At 44.6% G+C, this 21107-nt stretch overlaps 1 protein-coding gene across 1 annotated transcript in view; it reads left to right on the forward strand.

Moving 5' to 3' along the window:
* Window positions 1-16446, forward strand: part of TBX19 (T-box transcription factor 19) — a 29909-nt gene extending 13463 nt beyond the window's left edge. The window contains exons 3-8 of the mRNA XM_004425071.3: window positions 437-571; window positions 3775-3836; window positions 5231-5292; window positions 9561-9749; window positions 11775-11910; window positions 15093-16446. Of these exons, the coding sequence (XP_004425128.1) occupies window positions 437-571; window positions 3775-3836; window positions 5231-5292; window positions 9561-9749; window positions 11775-11910; window positions 15093-15375 (867 nt within the window). The 3' untranslated portion in view covers window positions 15376-16446. The remainder of the gene's footprint in view (window positions 1-436; window positions 572-3774; window positions 3837-5230; window positions 5293-9560; window positions 9750-11774; window positions 11911-15092) is intronic.
* The last annotated feature ends 4661 nt before the right edge of the window (window positions 16447-21107 follow it).

A 21107-nucleotide genomic window follows, 5' to 3' on the forward strand; every position in this document is an offset into this window, starting at 1 on the left:
TTATATGTAACCAGTGGATGTCAGATGTCATTGTTTTTCAGGTAGTCACTGTGGAACACAGCCATTGTCAGTATTTTGAGATATTAGGATTCACAATACAAAGAAAAGCAATATGTTTTAAAAAATCCACATTGTTGTGCTGAAAATAGGGAGAGAAAAAAGGGAAACCAGGATTTTGGCAGAAAACTGAACACTCTTTAGAACAACTCCTCCCTGGCATAAACTCCGATGTTATGCTCCTGGGAGCTTCTGAAAAAATCCCCCCACCCAGTTCTCAGGGAGGTGGTGGCGACTCAGCTGACCCAGGATTCGAAGTGTGTGGCCCTCACTGGGTGGGTGCTGAGCCGGGGACTAACCAAGGTGCCGGCTCATCTATCACCTGTGACGCACCAGGCTGTGCATGTCTCCTCTTTCTCTTCTTCTTCCTCCTCGGCAGATAATGTTGAATTCTCTGCATAAATATGAACCCCAGGTGCACATAGTGCGTGTTGGAGGTGCCCACCGAATGGTGATGAACTGCTCCTTCCCTGAGACCCAGTTCATAGCTGTGACTGCCTATCAGAACGAGGAGGTGAGCGCGTGTGTGTAAATGCCACCTGGGAGAGCATGGTGGGTGGGGTGGGGGCTTTTATGGCCATGACCAAGCTTGGGGGAAAGGTAGGTTTTCCAGGATTCAGGTCTACTCAGCAGCGAGGAAGTTGAACAGTAGGGTAGCTGCTTTCTGCTCCCTCTTGCCTGCTTGCCACAGGCCCACCAACACTTCCTCTCCTGGTGCCAATAAGGAAGGTTGTGCCTTGGAATGAAACCAACAGAAACCCAGTCTGCTTCAGGGCCTGGTGTGCACTTGGCCTGCACAGCTGGGTGTCTCTCCTGCTCTGGAGGCAAGTCTGTGGGAATTGATCCAAATGTGTACCTCTTTTGGGTCTGTGTGATGCTCTCTGTCCTGTTAGTTTTTCTGAGCACACTTGAGCCACTCTGGCAGTTAGAGCTGAGTAGCCGGGGTCTGGCCTCTGTGACCTGGTTGGGAGCGGGACATTTGGGTCCCTTCACGTAGTCTAGGGGTTCCTAGGCCTGTTGGTCATCAGAAGCTCCTGGGGGGAGGGTTGGATTCTTTTGTTTTACTTTATTTTTTTGTGAGCAAGATCAGCCCTGAGCTAACATCCATGCCAATCCTCCTCTTTTTTTTTTTTTTGCTGAGGAAGACTGGCCCTGGGTTAACATCCGTGCCCATCTTCCTCCACTTTATATGGGACGCCGCCACAGCATGGCCTGACAAGTGGTGTATCAGTGCGCGCCCAGGATCTGAACCCGGGCCACCAGCAGCGGAGTGCGTGCACTTAACCGCTACAGGGCCGGCCCTGGATTCTTTTTGATTGAACTTATTTTTAAAATTTAAAGATAATACATGTTTATTAAAAAAACCCACATAATAAACAAATAGTACAGAAGTGTGTACAGTGAAAATGAAAAATAAAGATGTACTCCTTCCCTCCTGCCTTTTGAATTCTACTCCCTGGGAACACTACAAATTACAGCTGCAAGTGTGCTTTTTTCTACATATATATTCTGTGCATATATAAATATATATAAGAATATAGATTTCTTCACATAAATTGGCTCATATTGTGTATATTAGTCTGAAAATTTCCTTTCTTCCTATTTCACAGTGTATTATGGATATCATTCTGTGTAATTAGGTTCAGGCGTCTCTCCTTTTCTGAAATGCCTGCAGAGGATATACCGCATTTCAGACAATCAGCTCCCCACTGATGGACATTTAGGTGGTTTCCAGCTGTTTTGTATTCTCTTATAAATAATACTGCAAAGAATATCCCAGAACATCTACTGTTGTTTCTTGCATGGTAAACATCTAGAAATGGAATTGTTCTGTCCAGGACAGTATGTTTAGAATCGAGACAGATATCGTCAATTGCCTCCCTCCAAAGGGCGTATCCGTTTACACCATTCTCAACACCGGCGATTACCAACCTTTTTCAGATTTCATAATCTGATAGGTAAAAAAAAAAGATATCTTGTTGTTGCTTTAATCTGCATTTCTTTATTTGGAAGATTTAAAAGATTCTGAGCTCCTACCCAGCCAACTGAGTCAGAATCTCTGGGGACAGTGCCCAGAATCTGTCATTTTTCAAGTCCCCCTAAAGGATTCTGATGAGCATCCAGGTCTGGAACCCACTGCCTTATGCTTCCAGGGGAAATTGAGTTGCAAATTTAACTCACATCACAGATGTGCAGAGAAATGTAATTTCTTTTCTATAGGTAATCTGGCCTCTTGGCTGAGCCCCTCTAGCAGGCCAGTGGGAACAGAAATTAACTAAATATCTGAACATTTAAACAGGCCCTCAGATGGTGCTCAGTCTTTGCAGGCTAAAAACACTTCCTTTCTCAGATAGCCCTCCCTCCCCTGCTTCTCTCTCTAGGATGGAGGCTGGGTCTATGAGGGGACGTTGTGGCTTTTGCAACTCTCGACAGTGGGATGAGTTTGGGACCTTTCCTAGCCTCCCCTGGTCTCCAGGGCAATGCCCTTGTCCACTTACGTGCTGCCTGTTCTCTTAGTCCATGGTCACCAAAACTTGTCATCTAGTTGCCCACTGGGTAAGTGTTCAGAAGCTTTTCCTGGGCGCTTCCCTCTGAACTGCCAGCCTGGCTAAGGCCCCCCCTCTAGCAAGCTACCCAGCCTGATGCTGTATTTCCAGTCTTGAATATGCCCCAAGGGAATCAAGCTCAGGAAAATCTAACCTCAGAGCCTCCCTTTGCTGACAACACTTCCCGCCAGGTCGATGTGGATGCTCCCTGACAAGAGAGTGAGCATGGAGGTGGGTGAGGGAGCCAAAAGCTCCCTTGTGCCCACTGCTAGCTGCACTATGCACCTTGACCCCTCCAGGTTTAAGCCAAGAGGAAGACCAGGTCATGTAGATCTGAGTCCACAGCTCTCCTCCCTCTTCCTCTTGATTTCTTCCTATAGTTCCTGGGTTACAAAGGGTTTTATTTTATTTTTCCTCCTTCCACCAGAGAGCAGCAAGTCTCAGGCCTTTGCTGATGAAAACATTCTTTTTTTTTTTTTTTTTGGTGAGGAAGATTAGCCCTGAGCTAATATCTGTTGCCAAACCTCCTCTTTTAGCTGAGGAAGATTGGCCCTGAGCTAACATCCATGCCCAAATTCCTCTATTTTATATGTGGGACACCTGCCACAGCATGGCTTGATAAGCAGCACATAGGTCTGCGCCCAAGATCCGAACCTGTGAACTCTGGGCTGCCAAAGTGGAGCATATGAAGTTAACCACTACGCCACTGGGCCGGCCCCATAAACATTCTTTTTGATATTTATTTATTTAGCAAATATTTGTTGCATATTACTACAGGCTGGATGTTGTTCTACACGCTGGGAATACTGCAGTGAATATATTAGATGTGGGCTCTGTCCTCAAGGCACTGACATGGCAGTGGGGAGAGACGAAAACCAAATATATGTCACATATATATTATACGTATTGGCTCATTTCTAATGCTCTTCCCTTTCTTTGCTCACTTTTCACTGCATTCGTCATTTTCACCACATGCCACAATAAAATGCTCCTTGTCAGAGAGTGCAATAGTGATTTCATGCGGAAGTAAGCAAAGAAACATGGAGCGGGAGAAAAAAAGAGGGAGGGGAGGTATTCTGACTTGACGGAAATTCACAGGTGAAGATAAAGGGTCCCGTCTGTCCGTGCGTGTTCCGCTCTCACTAACACCTCTTGTCTTTGTACACGTAAGATCACAGCTCTCAAGATCAAGTACAACCCTTTTGCCAAAGCCTTCTTAGATGCCAAGGAAAGGTGAGTAGAGAAATTTCAGTAAAATCTTATGAATGCCTTCTGCAAATGTGAAAATGTTGGTCATCTGGAAAGGAATTGGACTAGAGGCTCTTGCATTACTGTTGATAGAAATACGTTGTGAATATCCAATTCAATATTCAACAAAATCAGCAAACTCATAAGTGTTTGTCCCTTAGGGATCAAACAGGGATCCAGGAGAACCTCCGACTGGCAATGTTTTGTCAGCTCTATTTTACTATAGATTCTTGAAAGCAGCCCAGCCACATTAAAAACAATTAAGTGATTTAGATTAATAATAATTTATTCTGTCCTTCCTCGAATTATTTCTGAGTAGTATGGTGTCAATAAATTTGTTTTTTTTTTTTTAAAACTACATTTAGCCTAGGAAAGGTGAGTGATTCATACAAGTAATTCATAAAGATGGGAGGGTCATACCTTTCAAGTCTGAGAGAAGAGAAGTCAGAGACTTCAGGGAGTGTGAATGAGAATTCTACTACTTTAGGCCAGGGACTTTATGTCTCTGTATTTTTCCATTCAATTCTAGAAAAAAGTAAAAGAATAATGAAACTTATCCTTGACTTCTATCAACAAGGCGCAGAGTATAAATATGATTTCCTTTGAAGTGTTCAGATTTTTTGCCTGTGTTTCAAATCATTTCAATACCTCCTAAAACTATCTAACCTTTTCTTTTCATCTTAAAGACTCTGGATTAATGGACAGATGTTTATAATAATGTGTCAGAGTGTCTGTCCTGTCAATATCTGACTTAATTTTGATGATGTAGAAGACATACTTAAAACTTTTTCGGATAACTAAAGGCCGAAAGAAAATCTGATGTGTGAGATGACAGGATCTGGATTCAAAATGATAGTAGCGTGGTATAAGAAGAATTTAAGACTTTGAGTAAGAGGTCCTGACTCTGAGTCCCAGCTTTGCCATTTCCTGGCTGTTTGATCTTGCATAAATTGGTTTACTCCCTGAGACCCACTTTGTTAATCTGCAAAATTGGTGTTGTAATCATTGGTGGATCTAGTATATCACAGATGTGACTGTGCCCTGAAGTCCTATGCAAATCTTAGCTGTTGTTATCAGTGCTTGAATTTTGTCAGGCAGGAGCAATGACTACAAATCAGTACGATCAAACTAATAGGGATTGCTGTAAATGTGGTAAATAGGAGTAACCATAAAATTGCAATTCAAAGAGCAATTGCACAAGTAGATCAAGTGCCCCAGAGGAAGGAGAATGGGGGAAAGATAGTAGCTTCAAGAAAAAAGGTGTTTGATTTTCCTATTCCAAGAAACATATTGCTCTCCAAAGAGAATCGTGGCTGTGCTTTATGCTGGACTCATATGGTAAGCTGGACGGCTGTGACATACTTTCTTTATTCTTTCAGGAACCACCTAAAAGACGTTCCGGACGCTGTCGCTGAGAGCCAGCATGTAGCCTATTCTCACTGTGAGTTGGGTGAACCTTGGGTGATGCTGGGGCGTCTAGGAGCAATCTCCCACCACCCTCAGACTTTTTCCCTGTCCTGACTGCTTACGGCCTATTCCAAAGCTTCTATCCAGACTCAGCAGGTTATTTTCTCCCACTCGAAACAAGTTTATGCCCTTTCCAGAATTCCCAGAGAGAACCAGTGTTCCTAAGGGGCTTAAACAAATCTTAGGCAGGAGATAAGAGTGGAAAAGATGAATTTCTTAGACTCTAGTTTCATGTCAGTGAGGCTAGGAGCTCTCAAAAGTGCGTCCTGGGTGTATCTCCTGCCTTTACGCTCACCACTCTTGTCTCTGTTCTGGATTTCCCCTGTTCCTAGTATTTGCTAATTTTCCAGTTGGGCACCACGGCAATGCCTCAGGCAGACAGTAGCCTTGCGTGTGAGGAAGAGTCTGCATTTGTTGATTCGAAAGCTGCAGGGAGAGTTGGAGCGACACATCTGGGATTTCCCAGGTAGCACAGGCTGTTCCTGACAGGGTGCCACCCTCCCTATGTCTCAGATCATAGAGGAGGCTCCATCGTGGAGCAAGTCCCCTAAAGCTGCGGCAGTAAGCCAGAGTCAGTGACATCAGAGTGGACGAGCTACCCTGGTGTCTGAGACACTCTTTAATTTGGATTATGTGGTTTGGGAAGATCCCTTCTGCAGTTTTCCAGCTATGGAATTCTTTACTCCCTCCTTCCCCTAAACCTTAATGCATCTTCCATTGCAGAAATGGCAGGATACCCACATGAAGAGAAGCAGCTCTCAGAAAAGCGTTTTTTTAAGTGACCTGAAATAAAAAGCCTTTTTGTACAGTATAGGACCCTGTGCAGAACCACACCTTTTCAAAGTTCACGCGTGGCAGTCTTCTCAGCAAACTCCTTGAGGTGTGTACATGTATGTGGGTAGAAGCGTGGTTCTGAGGATCACTTGCCTGGCTTTGCCCACTGAAACCTGAATCTTGATTCTATTAGTCAGGTAGGGACCCCTTGGGCCACGTGTCTATGCAACAATGGGAAAATGAAGATGACAGAAGGATTTGTTGAGAATGACTGACCCACAATTTGTACTATGAACTGTGTACAATTTGTTTACTTATGCTCAAAAAGTGTTAAGCAAAGACAGTGGTTTCTAATAAAAGCTCCATTTCCTTGTTATTGAAGCCCCAGTGAAAATCCTTAGTCAACGTTCTCAAGGAACAGCTCTGGCCCTGTCTAAATCCTCGTCTGCGTGTTTGTCAGTTGAGATCTGCTCAGTGAGATGTGCTTCTTATTTCAGGGCCTGCGTTACTAAGTCTCAGTCTTTGCCCATGAACACACTTGAAGTAGAGCCTTCTATTCAGAATCTTCACCAATTTTTTTTATTGTGGCAAAAAAACACAATATAAAATGCACCCTCACAACAGCGTCCAAGTGTACAGTACAATATTGTCAACTACATGCACATTGTAGTGCAACAAATTCCCAGACCCCCTCCCCCCAACCTGCATCCTGCATGACTTAACTACATCCACCAAACGACTCCTTGCCTCTCCCTCCCCCAGCTCCTGGCAACCACCATTCTACTTTCTATCTCTATCTGTCTCTGTCTCTATCTCTATCTACTTTGGATACCTAATATAAGAGGAATCATGCAGTGTTTGTCTTTTTGTGACTGGCTTATTTCACTTAGCCTAATGTTCTCCAAGTTCATCCATGTTGTAGCATATGACAGGATTTTCTTCTTTTTTAAGGCTGAGTAATATTCAATTGTATGTATACACCAAATTTATTTATCCGTTCATCAGTCGATGGACATTTAGGTTGTTTCTACCTCTTGGCTATTGTAAAGAATGCTACAGTGAACATGGGCGTGCAAATATCTTCAATTATTTTGGATATATACCCAGAAGTGGGATTGCTGGATCATATCATAGTTTTATTTTTAATTTTTGACGAACCTCCATACTGTTTTCCATGGTGGCTGCATCATTTTACATTCCTGCCAACAGTGCACAAGGGTTCCAATTTCTCCACATTCTTGCCAACACATATTTTCTGCCTTTTTTTTTTTTTTTTTGATAATGGCCATCCTAACAGTATGAGGTGATATCTCTTGGTTTTGATTTGCGCTTCCCTGATGATTAGTGATGTTGAACAACTTTTCATATACTTATTGGACATTTGTATATCTTTGAAGAAATGTCTAATTAAGTCCTTTGCCCATTTTTTAGTTGAGTTTTTTTTTCTTGTTGAGTTGTAGGAGTTCTTTATATAGTCTAGATATTAATCCCTTATCAGATATATAGTTTGCAAATATTTTCTTCTATCCCATAGGTTGCCTTTTCACTCTATTGGTTATTTCTTTTGCTGTGCAGAAGTTGTAAAGTTTGATGTAGCCCCATTTGTCCATTTTTGCTTTTGTCGTCTGTGCTTTTGGTGTCATATCCAAGAAATAATGGCCAAATCCAATGTCCTGAAGTTTTCCCTTGTTTTTTCTTCTAGGAGTTTTATAGTTTCAGGTCTTACATTTGTCTTGAATTCATTTTGAATTAATTTTTAGATATGCATAAGATAAGAGTCCAGCTTCTTTCTTTGCATGTGAATATCCAGTTTTCCCAGCACCATTTGTTGAAGAGACTATCCTTTCTCCATCATATAGTCTTGGCACTCTGGTTGAAGACCATTTGACCATATAGGTGGATGTTTATTTCTAGGCTCTCCATTCTGTTCCATTGATCCATATGTCTGTCTTTATGCCAGTACCATACTATTTTGATTACTGTAGCTTTGTAATATGTTTTGAAATCAGGAAGTGTGAGGCCTCCAGTTTTGTTCTTCCTTCTCAGGATTGTTTTGGCTATTTGGGGTCTTTTGAGATTCTGTATGAATTTTAGGATTGCTTTTTTCTACTTCTCCCAAAAATGCCATTGGCATTTTGATAGGGATTGAAGTGAATCTGTAGATTGCTTTGGGTTATCTGAACATTTTAATAATATTAAGTCTTCTAATCCATGTACATGGGATGTCTTTCCATTTATTTCTATCTTCTTTAATTTCTTCCAGCAATGTTTTGCAGTTTTCAGTGTACAAGTCTTTTGCCTCCTTGGTAGAGTTTACTCCTAAGTATTTTATTCTTTTGATGCTACTGTAAATGGAATTGTTTTCTTAATTTACTTTTGGATTGTTTATTGTTAGTGTATAGAAATGCAACTGATTTTTATGTGTTGGTTTTGTATCCTGCAACATTGGTGAATTTGTTCTAACCGTTTATTTTGTGGAACATTTAGGGATTTCTACATATAAGATCATGTCATCTGCAAACAGAGATAATTTTATTTCTTCCTTTCCAGTTTGGATGCCTTTTCTTTCCCTCCCTCCCTCCCTCCTTGCTTGCTTGCTTGCCTCAGTACTCTGGCTAGGACTCCAATACTGTATTGAATAGAAGTGGTGAGAGTATGCATCCTTATTTTATTCATGATCTCAGAGGAAAAGCTTTCAGTTTTCTGCGCTGAGTATGATGTTAGCTGTGGGCTTGTTATATATGGCTTTTATTATGTTGAGGCAATTTCCTTCTATTTGTTTGTTGACTGTTTTTAATCATGAAAGGATATTAAATTTTGTTAAATGCTTTTTTCTGCATCAATTGAGATGATCATTCAAAAATAAATTTCTCTGAAATATTTTGCAGCCTTCTCAAATGTTCTGCAAGGTTCTTGCTGTAGGTGTGCTAGCCGGCTCCCTTTCTGCTCTCTGGGTCCTCTTTGTGGGGTGGTGATGGAGGCACTGTGTCTCCTCTTGCTTGGAGTGAACTAAGACACCTTCCCACTGGGCAGAAATAGAGAGGCCTTCACTCTTTCTGTGTGACCACATTGAACATTCCCTAGTAGCTGTGGATCAGTGAGTTACATATACATCTAACACTCCTTTCTAGACTGACTTTTAATTTAATTCAATGAAGTCAGAAGCAACTTAACTTTTGCATTTCTATTAACTTATACATTCAAATAGTCTTTTATATAGCTATGATTCCAGGGTTCCTTAAGAGGTTTTGCAGACTTTGCTAGGACCTGTCATCCATCTCCTAAGAAGCCAACTTAGCTGCAAATGTGGAAGGACAGTGGCAGTAGGGGTGGTGGCATTTATCTGCACGTGGGCAGGTGTTCAGTGTCCTTCACACAGAAACATAGCTGTGCACGGTGGCCGGTTACCTGATTTTTTGTGTGAAGTTCACAGTGTCAGTCTCTGTGTCTTCCTCTTGTCTATTTTAGTGGGAGGCTGGATCTTTTCCAATCCGGATGGAGTGTGCACAGCAGGAAACGCCAATTACCAGTATGCTACTCCTTTGCCTCTGTCTGCCCCCCACACCCACCAGGGCTGTGAGCACTATCCTGGCCTCCGAGGACACCGGCAGGCTCCTTACCCTTCTGCCTACATGCATAGAAACCATTCTCCCTCAGGTGTGTGGTTCTGCTAATTAAACCCTTGGGGGTGCAAGTGGGGTGCATTGGAGAGAAATGGATAAACAGCTTGTAAAAAATATCTGAGATGGAACCCCTTTCATCTAATATACGTAATATTATTATTTTAATGTTTTATTTTATATACTAATAGTTGACTATGTAGTTATAACATTATTAGTGTTTTGTAATTATTTCATAAGACACTCAGTCTCCTGGTTCTAATGGGTGTGGAAGGCCTCCTCCCACTGCGCCCGAGTACTGAGCAGTTTCAGGCTGCATCTCTAAAAGCCAAGTTAAGTCGTGGGGGTCTGAGACATTCAGCTCATGGCTTTCACTTGGCTCTTTTCTACAGTTGAGTTGCATGGCTCAGTCCAGGGACTGGAGGGAGAAACGAAGGAAGGAAGGGAGAAATGAAACTGAAGGTTGATTTCTGATTCAATTATTCATGTGACAAATATTTATTAAGGCTGACTCTGTGCCGGTTTCTGTCCATGAACAAAATAGACAAGTACCCCCTCAAGGAGATTCTATTCTCATACGGGGAGATCCACACTAAATAAAACAAATACGTACAGTTCATGGCATTGGAGATGGAGGAGAGTGTTAAGATTCCAGCCTCAGGGACACCCTGAGCTCTGAATCTGCAGAGGGCTTTCCTGGTCACCAGCTACCTGTCCCTGTGCCCCCTCGCCTGCTGCTCCTGGCAACCTCTACAGCTGCTGCCAGGAAGGGAGAAAATGTAGCTTAATGATATCAGAAACTGAGCAGTGTTCTCGCCCTACTTCGTGTTCTTTCCCATGGTCAGCACACAGAACATGTCTTCTGAGCATCTGCCGTGCGCCAGGCCCTCCTTTAGGCAGTGGGGATAGCAAGGTGGTTAACGTATAGCTTCTTCCGTGGAGGAGCTCGGGGCTACACGAATACATAAATAACCCATCGTAATACAACGCAGTAAGAGCTCTAATGTGGTCCTCGGACCTGCAACATCACCTGGGAACTTGTTAGAAATGTAGACTCTGAGGTTTTCCCTCTGAAAGATTCTGCAGTTTAACAAGGTCTCCAGGTGCTTCTTATGCCCAGTGAAGTTTGAGAAACGTTCTGTAAAACACACAAACCAAGGTGCTATGAGAATCAAGGAAAAATAGCAGCTAGATCTGCCCAGAGGGGTTGACAATTAAGTTGAGCTTTGAAAGATGAATAGAAAAGGATGAGGGGGGAGTGGGCAGGGGTGAATGTTGGATGACATGGGACACAGGCAGAGGTGCAGGGCGCGCCAGGTCAGAGAGCAGTATGAGCACAGACACAGAAGAGTGAGGGACCCTGGGTTGGCCGGGGAATGGATTTGGAACAGAGTGTAGAGGCAGTGGGGAGAGGTGGAAGATGCAAGAGCTGAGGCTGAAGAAGTTGCAAGTGGCAGACCATGAAAAGGAGTGACTTGGCCATGTATATATACTGGTGTCGTCTTCCTCTCTCCTCTTGCCCCATCCTTCCTCCCCTCTTCTTTTTCCTTCTTCCTCTCTCTTATATATACACTATTTATGCAGATGGAGACTCAAAGACTAGGAAGATACTATTCTTGAGAGGTTTAAGTCTACTTGGGGTTGCTGAGAAGAATAAGGTTCTTATCCTCAGAAATCTCATCTGGGGCACTGGTGGCCCTCAGGCTTGTCTTCAGGGGCTGATGATGTGGTCCATTCTTACAGAGGAGTGAATGTGGTGACATGAGTTAGACAGATCTGTGTCACAAAAGGCAGATCATCCCCCCCTCTGAGCCTCATCTATAAAATGGGGATGCTAAGTCCTTGTTGTAAAGATTAAAATATTAGTGGCATGTGGCGTATGATTGACATTCAATAAACCTAAGTTCCTCCCTCTTGTCTGTTTCCCTCAGAAAGTACTAACAAACTATTGGCACCTGTAGCACCAGCCATGGTTATATTCTGCCCTAGGATCATGTCATTGGTCACCATCTTTATATGTTCTATATGCTCCATCAATTGAACTGTTGTTATTTTCCCAAAGTGAATTTGATAGAAAGCTCCAGCAATAACCTGCAAGTTTTCTCCGGAGCTGACAGCTGGACGTCTTTATCTTCCACACCCCATGCCAGCATCCTGTCTGTACCCCACACCAGCGGACCAATGAATCCAGGGCCTAGGTAAGACCAACACCAGCAACTTGCTCGTTGGTGGGCTTGGGGGTTTACTTTAGCACTGGGGATTCAAGTTCATTCTTTTTCCTAGGGTGGCTTGGTCTAAGCTATTGTCCTGACTTCTAAGCCACTAGGAAGTGAAGGTAACAACAGGATGGACCTTTCACTTCTGGAGAAAGAGGAGTGGGAAAACAGTGCTCAGATACGTACTCTGTCTTTTGTAGCTTTGGTATTTTATTTTATTTTTTTAATATTTATTATTTATTTATTTAGCTGAGGAAGATTGGCCTTGAGCTAATATCTGTGCCAATCTTCCTCTATTTTGTATGTGGGGTCGCCGCTACAGCATGGCCCCTGATGAGTGGTGTAGGTCTGCACCTGGGAACAAAACCCTGGCTGCCAAAGCAGAGTGCGCCAAACTTAACCACTAGGCCACAGGGCTGGCCCCAAGAATTTTATTTTTAAAAAGGAAAAGACATCATGGCCTGGGATCATTTGTCTCGAGCCGGTCAGAAATACTGTACACTCTGGTAGTAGCAGATAGATCCTGAATATCAAGGTAATCGAAGGGGAAAAGTGTAAATACACACTGAGAATTCAAGACCCTTGATTGTCCATATTCTCTTAAGCCAGTCATCCTAACAAGGGGACAGAGTGTGAGTGCCCGGCCCACAACCCAGGTGACAGGGCTAAGTGTAGCATGTGGGACCCATGGCACAACTCTCACACCAGAGACCTGCATTTTGTTCTGACTTCTGGAATCAGTGTGGTGGCGTGAAAAGGAAAGGGGCCTTGGAGTCTGACAAATGTGGGCTTGAGTCCCAGTTCTTCCTCTGATTGACTTTGTGACTTTGGGCAACTTTCTTAGCCTCGCTGAGCTTTAGTTTTCTTATCTGTAATGTGGAAATAATCTGAGCTACTCTGTAGATTATGGGGAGATCAAAATGAGAAACTGCATGGAAATGCTTTGTAAGTAGTAACATTCTACCTAAATGTCAGCTGTTAGGTTCAACGTAGATGCAGAATTTTGAAAAGGTCCAACAAGGGATTCAAAATTACAAGACGGTACTTGAGGAGACGTCAGATGACTTGGGGTCTGTAGGTCTAGAAAAGTTAGGAGAATGAGGGCTTTGGTCCCCGAGCAGTGCTTCTCATGCTTTAATGTACATTAGGATCACCGGGGATGTTGTTAAAATGCAGAGTCTGATTGGTAGGTCTGGGTTGGGGCCTTAGAGTCTGCATTTTTAACAAGCCTCCAGGTGTTGCTGATGTTGCCGTAAACTGTGGTCTTGATGGTCTTGGTGTCGATGTTGCTGTGGCCCACAGGGTCGAGTGCTGTGCTGCCAGTGCAGCCGCCACCAGCCACCTGTGGCTGTTGAACCCTTGAGTTGCAACCAGTCCAAATTGAGATGTGCTGTAAGTGTAACATACACAGAATTTTGAAGACAGTACAAAACAAAGAATAAAAAACTCAATAATTTTTTTACATCAAGTGCGTGTTGAGATGATATTTTGAATATTTTCAGTTACATAAAATATTATTAACAATAAGTTCATTTTTCTTTCTTTTTATTCTTTTTATTTTTAAAAATGTGGCTACTAGAAAATGTAGCCTTGTGTTTGTGGCTCACATGTTATTTTTACTGGATAGTGCTTGACTGGAGGGTCTAAGGGAAATGCACTGATCTGGGCTGTGGTGGGAAGTGAGCAAGAGTGTCCTTGAAGATATTTAACAATCCTGTGCCAAGTTCTGTACTAGATACTCTATGTAAGTCATTTATAGTATTCAAAGACATCAACAAGGCTGCTATTACAATTCCTGTTTTACTGATGGAGAATCTAAAGCTCACAGACATTGAAAGTAATGTAACTCAGAGCCCTGGTTTTCCCACTGGTGCTGAAGGCATCAGAAGGGGGCTCTGAGCGACACTGTAGAGGAGTCTCTTTTGGAGGTCAGGGCCAGAATCACAGCAAGCTGAGCTGGCTCACAAAAGAAGCCCAAGGCATGGGCTTCTGCAGGTTTCATATGGTCCAATGAGGTCTATAGTATCTGAAATATGGCACAGAGTGCAGGGTGGTGTGGCTACCTCTGGTTCCCTCGTTGGTGTGTTTAACCCATTCCTGACTTTATAAAGATTTTGCTAGAGAAAACCAGGTATGTTCAGTACTATCTTAGATTAATGAGCCTATTGTCAAGCAATGCAGTATCCGGCAATGCAGAGACTCTAAAAAGTCAAAACAGTGATGACTGAAGGCTTGAAGCATTGCAGGTTGTTCTACCTGTTCCAACTGCGACCATTTTCATTTAGGTTCTATATTAAGGTGCAAAGTTTGCTGCACATTACAATCAACTGGAAAGCTTTAAAAAATCCTGATGCCCAGGCTGCATGCCAGACTGGTTAAATCAGAATCTCTGGGGGAAGGACCCAGGCATCAGTATTTTTTTTAAAACTTACTAAGTGAAGCCACATTTGTAAAAGTCTATAGAACAAGAGAAGTTCAAGGAGGTGGTCCAGCTCCCTGGCTTTTCTGCCAGGAACCAGAGCCGACAGGTAGAGACTAGGAATGGGAGAATTAATTATAACGGCCACTGTTTACTGAGAGCCACGTGCTAGGCATCATCTCCTCATCTTCTTATTTAATCCTCAAAACAATATCTGTAAGGCATAAAATTATCACTCCAAATCTTGGCGATGAGGAGACTGAGGCTTAGAGAAATTAAATAATTTGACCAAAGTCACGGAGCTAATTAAGTGGTAGAGCTGGGATTCCAGCCCAGGTTTTCTGACACAATATGTCCTGGTTATTATACCACATCGTCTCTTGGCCAGGGAGAGATCTTACTTACAGATCACACCGTCCAAATGTCCTCCTTTCCCTCCTGTCCGTTTAAACAGGCTGCAAGGGAGCCCAGAGAAATAAAATGCTGTGCAAAATTAACAACTTGCCTGGAGCAGGGCCAGTGTCAAAATTTAGGCCTCAGGACACCTGATTGTATGCTTATACTACATCTCGCTGCTTCTCTTGGCTTCTCTGCAGAAGCAGGGCCAGTCTGTGTCAGAGCTAGAAATAAAGCCGTGGCCAGATGCCCTCTTCCTGGACCCGGCCCCTCTCCGCATGTGCTTGTCAGGTGGCAGTCCTTCCTGAGAGTGTCCCCAGGCATCCTCTCTCTCTCTCTGTCTCTGCAGCCCCTACCCGTGCCTGTGGACCATCAGCAACAGTAGCGGGGGCCCTGCCGGGCCGGGCCCAGAGGTGCACGCCGGCTCCCCGGGAGCGTTTCTTCTGGGTAACCCCGCTGTGACTTCGCCACTCTCCACCCAGGCGCCCACTTCTGGCGTGGAGGTTCTAGGGGAGCCCTCGCTGACCAGCATCGCCGTGTCCACTTGGACGGCAGTGGCCTCTCATCCCTTCTCTGGCTGGGGTGGCCCAGGTGGGGGCGGGCGCCCTTCTCCCTCCTCATTGGACAGTTAGGCAGGATTCTGGGGAAGGGGTCAGCAGAGAACCTTCTGTATGTAGAGCTCTAGAAACCCCATCTACCGATTCCAGTGAGTCAGACTGCAGGGTCTCCCCACCCAGTGAGCTGGAGTGTGTGTGGGTTATACCAGAAGCCGAGTAGGGGATGGATTAGTCTGGAAGCTACTAATTATGTCACTCGCCTCTCTCCACCATTTTCCTTTTGGGCTCCCCTCTTCTTTGCAGCTTCTCCATGCCATGCTTAGGCAACAAAAGTTCGTTGAGCACCTTCCTTGTGCCTTGCCCTTTACTCTCAGATGATTCTAGAAGGCTGCACTTCTGTGGAGATGGTGCAAAGCTGTTAGTGAGCTCAGGGTTTACCTAGCCTAAGGCCACGGCCTCCTAGCTTTGTGCAGCCCTGGGAAGTAAGCGTGGCCGCAGGGCTTCTGCTTTGAGAGCAAAAGAGGGTATAAGTTTACAGAGTGAAGTTAACAAAAATAGAGCTAATCACGCCATGCTCACAGCAGTGTGCCTGGAGTTGAGGAAATGAGAAATGTCACTCCGTTGCTCAGAAACCTTCGATGCTTCACCACTGCCTGCAGAATGAAGTCACATCTCCTTAGCAGAGGGAGACTCCACTGTCTAGGTCAAACACTTCTCTGGCTTTAGCTCCCTCTGTTACCCCTTTGGCATCCTATATTTCCGTCAGGGCAGACATTCTGCCTCTGTTCGTTGGACATGCAGTGTCCCTTCCCACCTCTATACCTCCTCCCACCCTCTCTGTCTGGTCCCACCTGTGTGTAGCCTACCCATCTCCCGGGCACTGGCCGAAGCTCCGCTCCTTGCAGCTAACCTCCAATCAGCCAGGGTGCATTTGACCTGTGCCGGCTCCTGCTCTCGCACTGGTTTTGCCTCTGTGGTAGAGCTCACCTCATTCTGCCTGTGTTTTTGTGACCTGTGAGTGTGTCTCTCTCACTAGACTGTAAGCCCCTACCTTGGGGTGAGGCCTGGCCTTCTTGTCTCTGTACCCATAGCACCTGGCACTGTGCCTTGCCTGTAGTCAGTGCCCAATAAACACGGGCTGAGTTGAATCGGTGTGAAGTGCATGTGTGCTGAAAGATACGTGTCCCAGGACAGGGCAGTGTGTCAGTGTGGGGGCCAGGAACACGCTGGGTGCATACTCCCAAACACTGCTCCTCTGGTCCCCGATGCCAGATCACCTGGAGTACCTGTTAGAAATGCAGAGTCCTGGGCACAGGCCACACCTATTGGATCAGAATCTTTGGGGCTGGAGTCCAGGAATCTGCATTTCAAACAAGAGCTCCAGGTGAGAATCCAGAGCCACGTTTGGATATAACTTGCCTGGAATAGAGAAAAAGAATGATGAATACTCCACAAACCTCATTTCAGATAAGAATTTCAACCTCCGCCCCAGCCAAGGTCATTGCTGTAGCCATGAGCAATGTAGCTCATTGTAACAAGGAGCAAAATCACTGTTTCACTGGTTTTCCTTTTCCTTTCCTACCCACTGCTGGTGTGCCAATGACCAGGGAGTGAGGGTTCCAGACCCAGGTGATGAGCAGTTCCCATTGTGGACATCAGACTGCACTGAGCAGCAGCCTTCTCGGGCATCACTCAGGGAGTCTAAGGATCTGCTCGGAGCCTGGCGGTGACTCAGCTGCTCCACCGCTGTTCTGTCAGCCCAGCCCAAGCAAACCCACCCCCGCCAAGTCTTTGTATGGGGTATCCAAACATTGCACTGTTGAGTCCTTGGCTCTTTCTACAGAGAAGGGTCCTTTAACACACTGTGGTTAGCATGCCTGATATTTCTGTGCCCTTCCATTTTTGCACTCAGATCTCTGGAAACAATGCCACTCCAGCCACATGGAGTCCTGGGAAGCCACTTGACCGAGCTCAGGATTGCCTGGCCAAAGCTCCGGGTTCCTAATTGACCAGAGGGAGTCAGAGGGGGGAGTCACTGAGGCACAATGTACCCACATTGTTCTTTGAAGAGCTGCTGCTCAGCATGGCCCTGAGGCAGGACTGTTTTTGTTTCCCCAGTTCTTCTGTGATGCCATTAGAGGCCATTAAGATATTAATACATTAGCATCTCTGCAGGATGGTAGTTTGGTAAGTTTTGAAAAGTGGCCGTTTCTCATTCTGTGAGAAGTTTAGGCTTCTACAGCCTCTGACTACCCTGGCAGGTCTGGCCCAGGTCTCTTCACCTTCACGGCAGCCACTAGTCACGCACCAAGCATTAGCAAGGGCAAGTAGGTCTCGGAAAGCCTGTCTGTAGTCTCACCCTTGCTGCACCTCCCAGCCTGGAGCAGAAGACGTGGCCCAGAGGCAGAGAGTAGAGAAAAGCCGATGACTTCCTTCTTTTTTCATTTAGCTTGCTCAGGTGAATCGGACCCTCTGCAGAGCCATAATGGAAGCAGTAGTAAGTCTGGGGTGATTCCGTCTCATCAGTCTTACAGGATGCCCAGCTTGGAACCTGCCATGATTCTTAAACACACAACATGATAGCTGGTTCTGCGCAGAGGGTCTCTATTTGATGTTAGCCATGCAGCCAGAGCCATATACTTTCTGATGTTTTCTCCAGATAGTCCAGGGCTAATAATACTTGATTGCTTAAGTCAGTTTAATAAATGACAGAGTCTCTGATGGAGGTTTTATACTGTTTCCTTGTTTATGCATCTTCTTTACCTGGTTCGTTATAAAACAAAAATGGTGCCACTTCAGGGTTTTAGGCCTGTCACATGAAATTTAAGAGAAACTGAAATCCCACCTGAATGGAAAGAGTTAACTCAATTCTTTTAGCCGGATGGTAGAATTTTTAACTCTCCCTAAAGCCTGGTCTATTTGAAAGTGTTTCCCTTTCTGAGGCCTTTATTTGGGTCTGCGTGGCCACAGCAGCTCCCCCGTCTCTGGATGAGCCAGCCTTGTCCCCAAACTCCTCTGCCCATGATACCTCAGCTGGGTGCTTCCAGGAGACTGCTCATTCCCTTCAGTCACGCAGTGGGTACCTCCCAGAACTGTGAGGAAGGGATGGGGAGCTGGTAATAGGAGGAGAGCAAAAACACTAAGTTGTTGAGAAAAAAAATCTCAATAAAAGATATTAGAAGCCTAGTAGATGTTGGCCCTTTTCCCCCAAGACTGAAATAAATTTGGGTAAATATCAGCAAGTTAAAATCTCCCATTTGGGGAGAATATGAATTCTGTTTTGTGAACTGTGGGTCAATCAAAGTTGGGGAATGGTAACTGGGTGTTCCAGTGGTACTTGTGTCAACCCACTCCCTTTTATTTTCTCCACCCATCCCCACCTCACTGAGCCTCTTGTCAGCTCCTGGCCAGGTTGGTAGACTGAGAGAGTATGGGCATCCTGGAGCAGAGGTTAGGGTGGGGATTTGCAGGGCCGAAGAAGGGGAGAGCCTCTGTGTTCAGAAGACACCAAGACTTTTCCATCATCGTCATTGTAGGGACGCCTATGACGTCTGCCCAGCACTCCCACTTTCTGGGAATAGAATCCTACACCCTGTTCCCCACACTCTTGGGGGACTGCCTCGCCTCCTCCTACTCTACACAGCTGTAGTGGGGGCTGCCATGCTCTTACTCCATCCTGCCAAATTGGTGGGTTCAGGAGTTTCTGTCACTTGCACCCAGAGTCCTGTCTACTACAGGAAGAACAAGCAGCCCAAATTGGCAAACACACACAGAATTCCAAGTTTCACTATGTTAAAGGCTATGTTAGGCCTGTAAAAATGCACTAAAAATGCCTTAAAAATGGAGGACATAGAGCTGAAACTTGAAACTTGCAGGTCTATACCGGCTGGCTTCTGTGATAAACACAAGCCACACTGCGAGTTGGACGAATACCATTCTCTCTCTGGTTGCTTGGTGGAGACTATTTCCATGATGTGGCTGGGTTCTGATGGTCTCCACAGTTGACCTCGTCTGCCTGGCAATACCGCAGACATCTTGGTTCTCAGGCTGAGGTTAGGATCTTGGATCATGAGTCCCCAAGTATGGAAGGGGCTGCAAGGGAAACCACCCTTACCATTAGCAAAATCAAACCCAGATCCTCCTTAGTTGGCAATGGAGGGAGACTGTTCTGTGAGGAGGGGCAGGTAGATTTTGCAAATTCTAGATTCCTGGGGAATCTCTTGAAATCGCCACAGCCTCCACAGTGCTGTGCTCTATCTGTGGTTCAGGTGTGGACACATAGTCACCCCACAGTCATGCACAAACCCAGCTGTAGTGTCTTTTTTTCTAGAGGCTTAGTGCTTAGAGAGGGACACTAAACATAAAGCGTTCCATACAACTACAAAACTCGGTAGAATTTCATCCTCTTCAACTTGTTGTTGTCTATTTTTAAAATTTTTATTTGTATTAAGATGTTATATTCAGTGAGAACACAAAACTTAAATGTACAGCTTGATGAATGTTTACAAATGTGTCTACTTATAAAACCCCAACAAGATCAAGATAAAGAACACTTCCAGCACCCCAGAGGCTCCCTTGTGCCCTTTCCCAGGCAATACTCACCCCCAAGAAAAACACAACTCTGACCACTATCACCACATACTAGTTTAGCCTGTTCTTGACCTTCCTATACATGGAATCAAGTAGTAGAGACTCTTCTGTATCTGAACGTTGTCTGTGCCACTCTAACTAGCTCCCATCTAGCTCTCCATTCAGGAAGATCATCGTTTCATTCCTTAGTTGAAATACACTCATAGATAATTAAATTCTTTGATATCCATACCAAGAGACTGATGCCCAGAAAAAAGCAGGAGTTTCTCCTCCAAGGTTTTCCATCTTTTCTCGGGATGACTGGCAGGGAATGTCTACCTTCTCTTTGTAGATCCTTTGTAGAACCTCCAAATGACAAACGACGCCAGAGTGCAGCCTAGTAAGTTCAACCTCTGCACACTTTTAGTAGTTGAAGGATTGTTTTGTTACAAGGACATCAGAAAGCATTTATTGTAGTCTATCTGTAATGATGAGAAGACATTGTTTTAATGTTACCCATGAATGGAGTAGGTCACAGCATATGTGAGGGGATTTGAAAGCCATTGGCAAAGGATCCCCTAAGTCTCTATCTCCTGGTGCCTGACCTACTCCAATTTATTATTATTACTTTTTTGTAAGTTTATGTTTCTTTTGGGTTGAGACAAGAAAACCTCTTTTATTATGTGAATATTATCTGTAAAGAGTATCTAGCCCATTTTTTATTGCCTATCATACTGCAGGCAATTCAAATTATCATATTATTTAGCTAGTAATTAAGAGTTCTGGAGAGGACATCAGACAGGTGAGTCTTATTGAGGTGAAGAGATTATTGATGACTGCGTGAAACTTGGTTGACGGTTGGCAGCCAAGAGACAATGAGAAAGCATAGACTTAATGTGGCAGGGCAGCATGAGGAGGAAATCAACAGATATGGAAGGCTTTTTATAGCAATTACTTTTTCGAAAGGCCCACTGTTTCCCATCCCTCTGCAGTTGTTGCGATGGCAGAGAGGGGCAGGGACAGAAGTGGTAAATGATCAGGTAGCCAAGTCCTAATTTCTAAATCACTGTGTGAGGACCCACCAAGTATCTGGAACTGGACTGGGGGCAATGCAGTTGGCCACCTTTGTTGCTGAAGCTCAGTTAAGGCTTTGGCATTGACAGGTAGGTGTTTGCACCTGTGCAGAAGATTTTTAAATTTAATGCTATAAAAAGTAAGGATTATCTGTACTGAAGATC

The sequence above is a fragment of the Ceratotherium simum genome, chromosome 2, assembly GCF_057802395.1.
Source record: "Ceratotherium simum simum isolate JZ-2026a chromosome 2, ASM5780239v1, whole genome shotgun sequence".
NCBI lineage: Eukaryota > Metazoa > Chordata > Mammalia > Perissodactyla > Rhinocerotidae > Ceratotherium > Ceratotherium simum.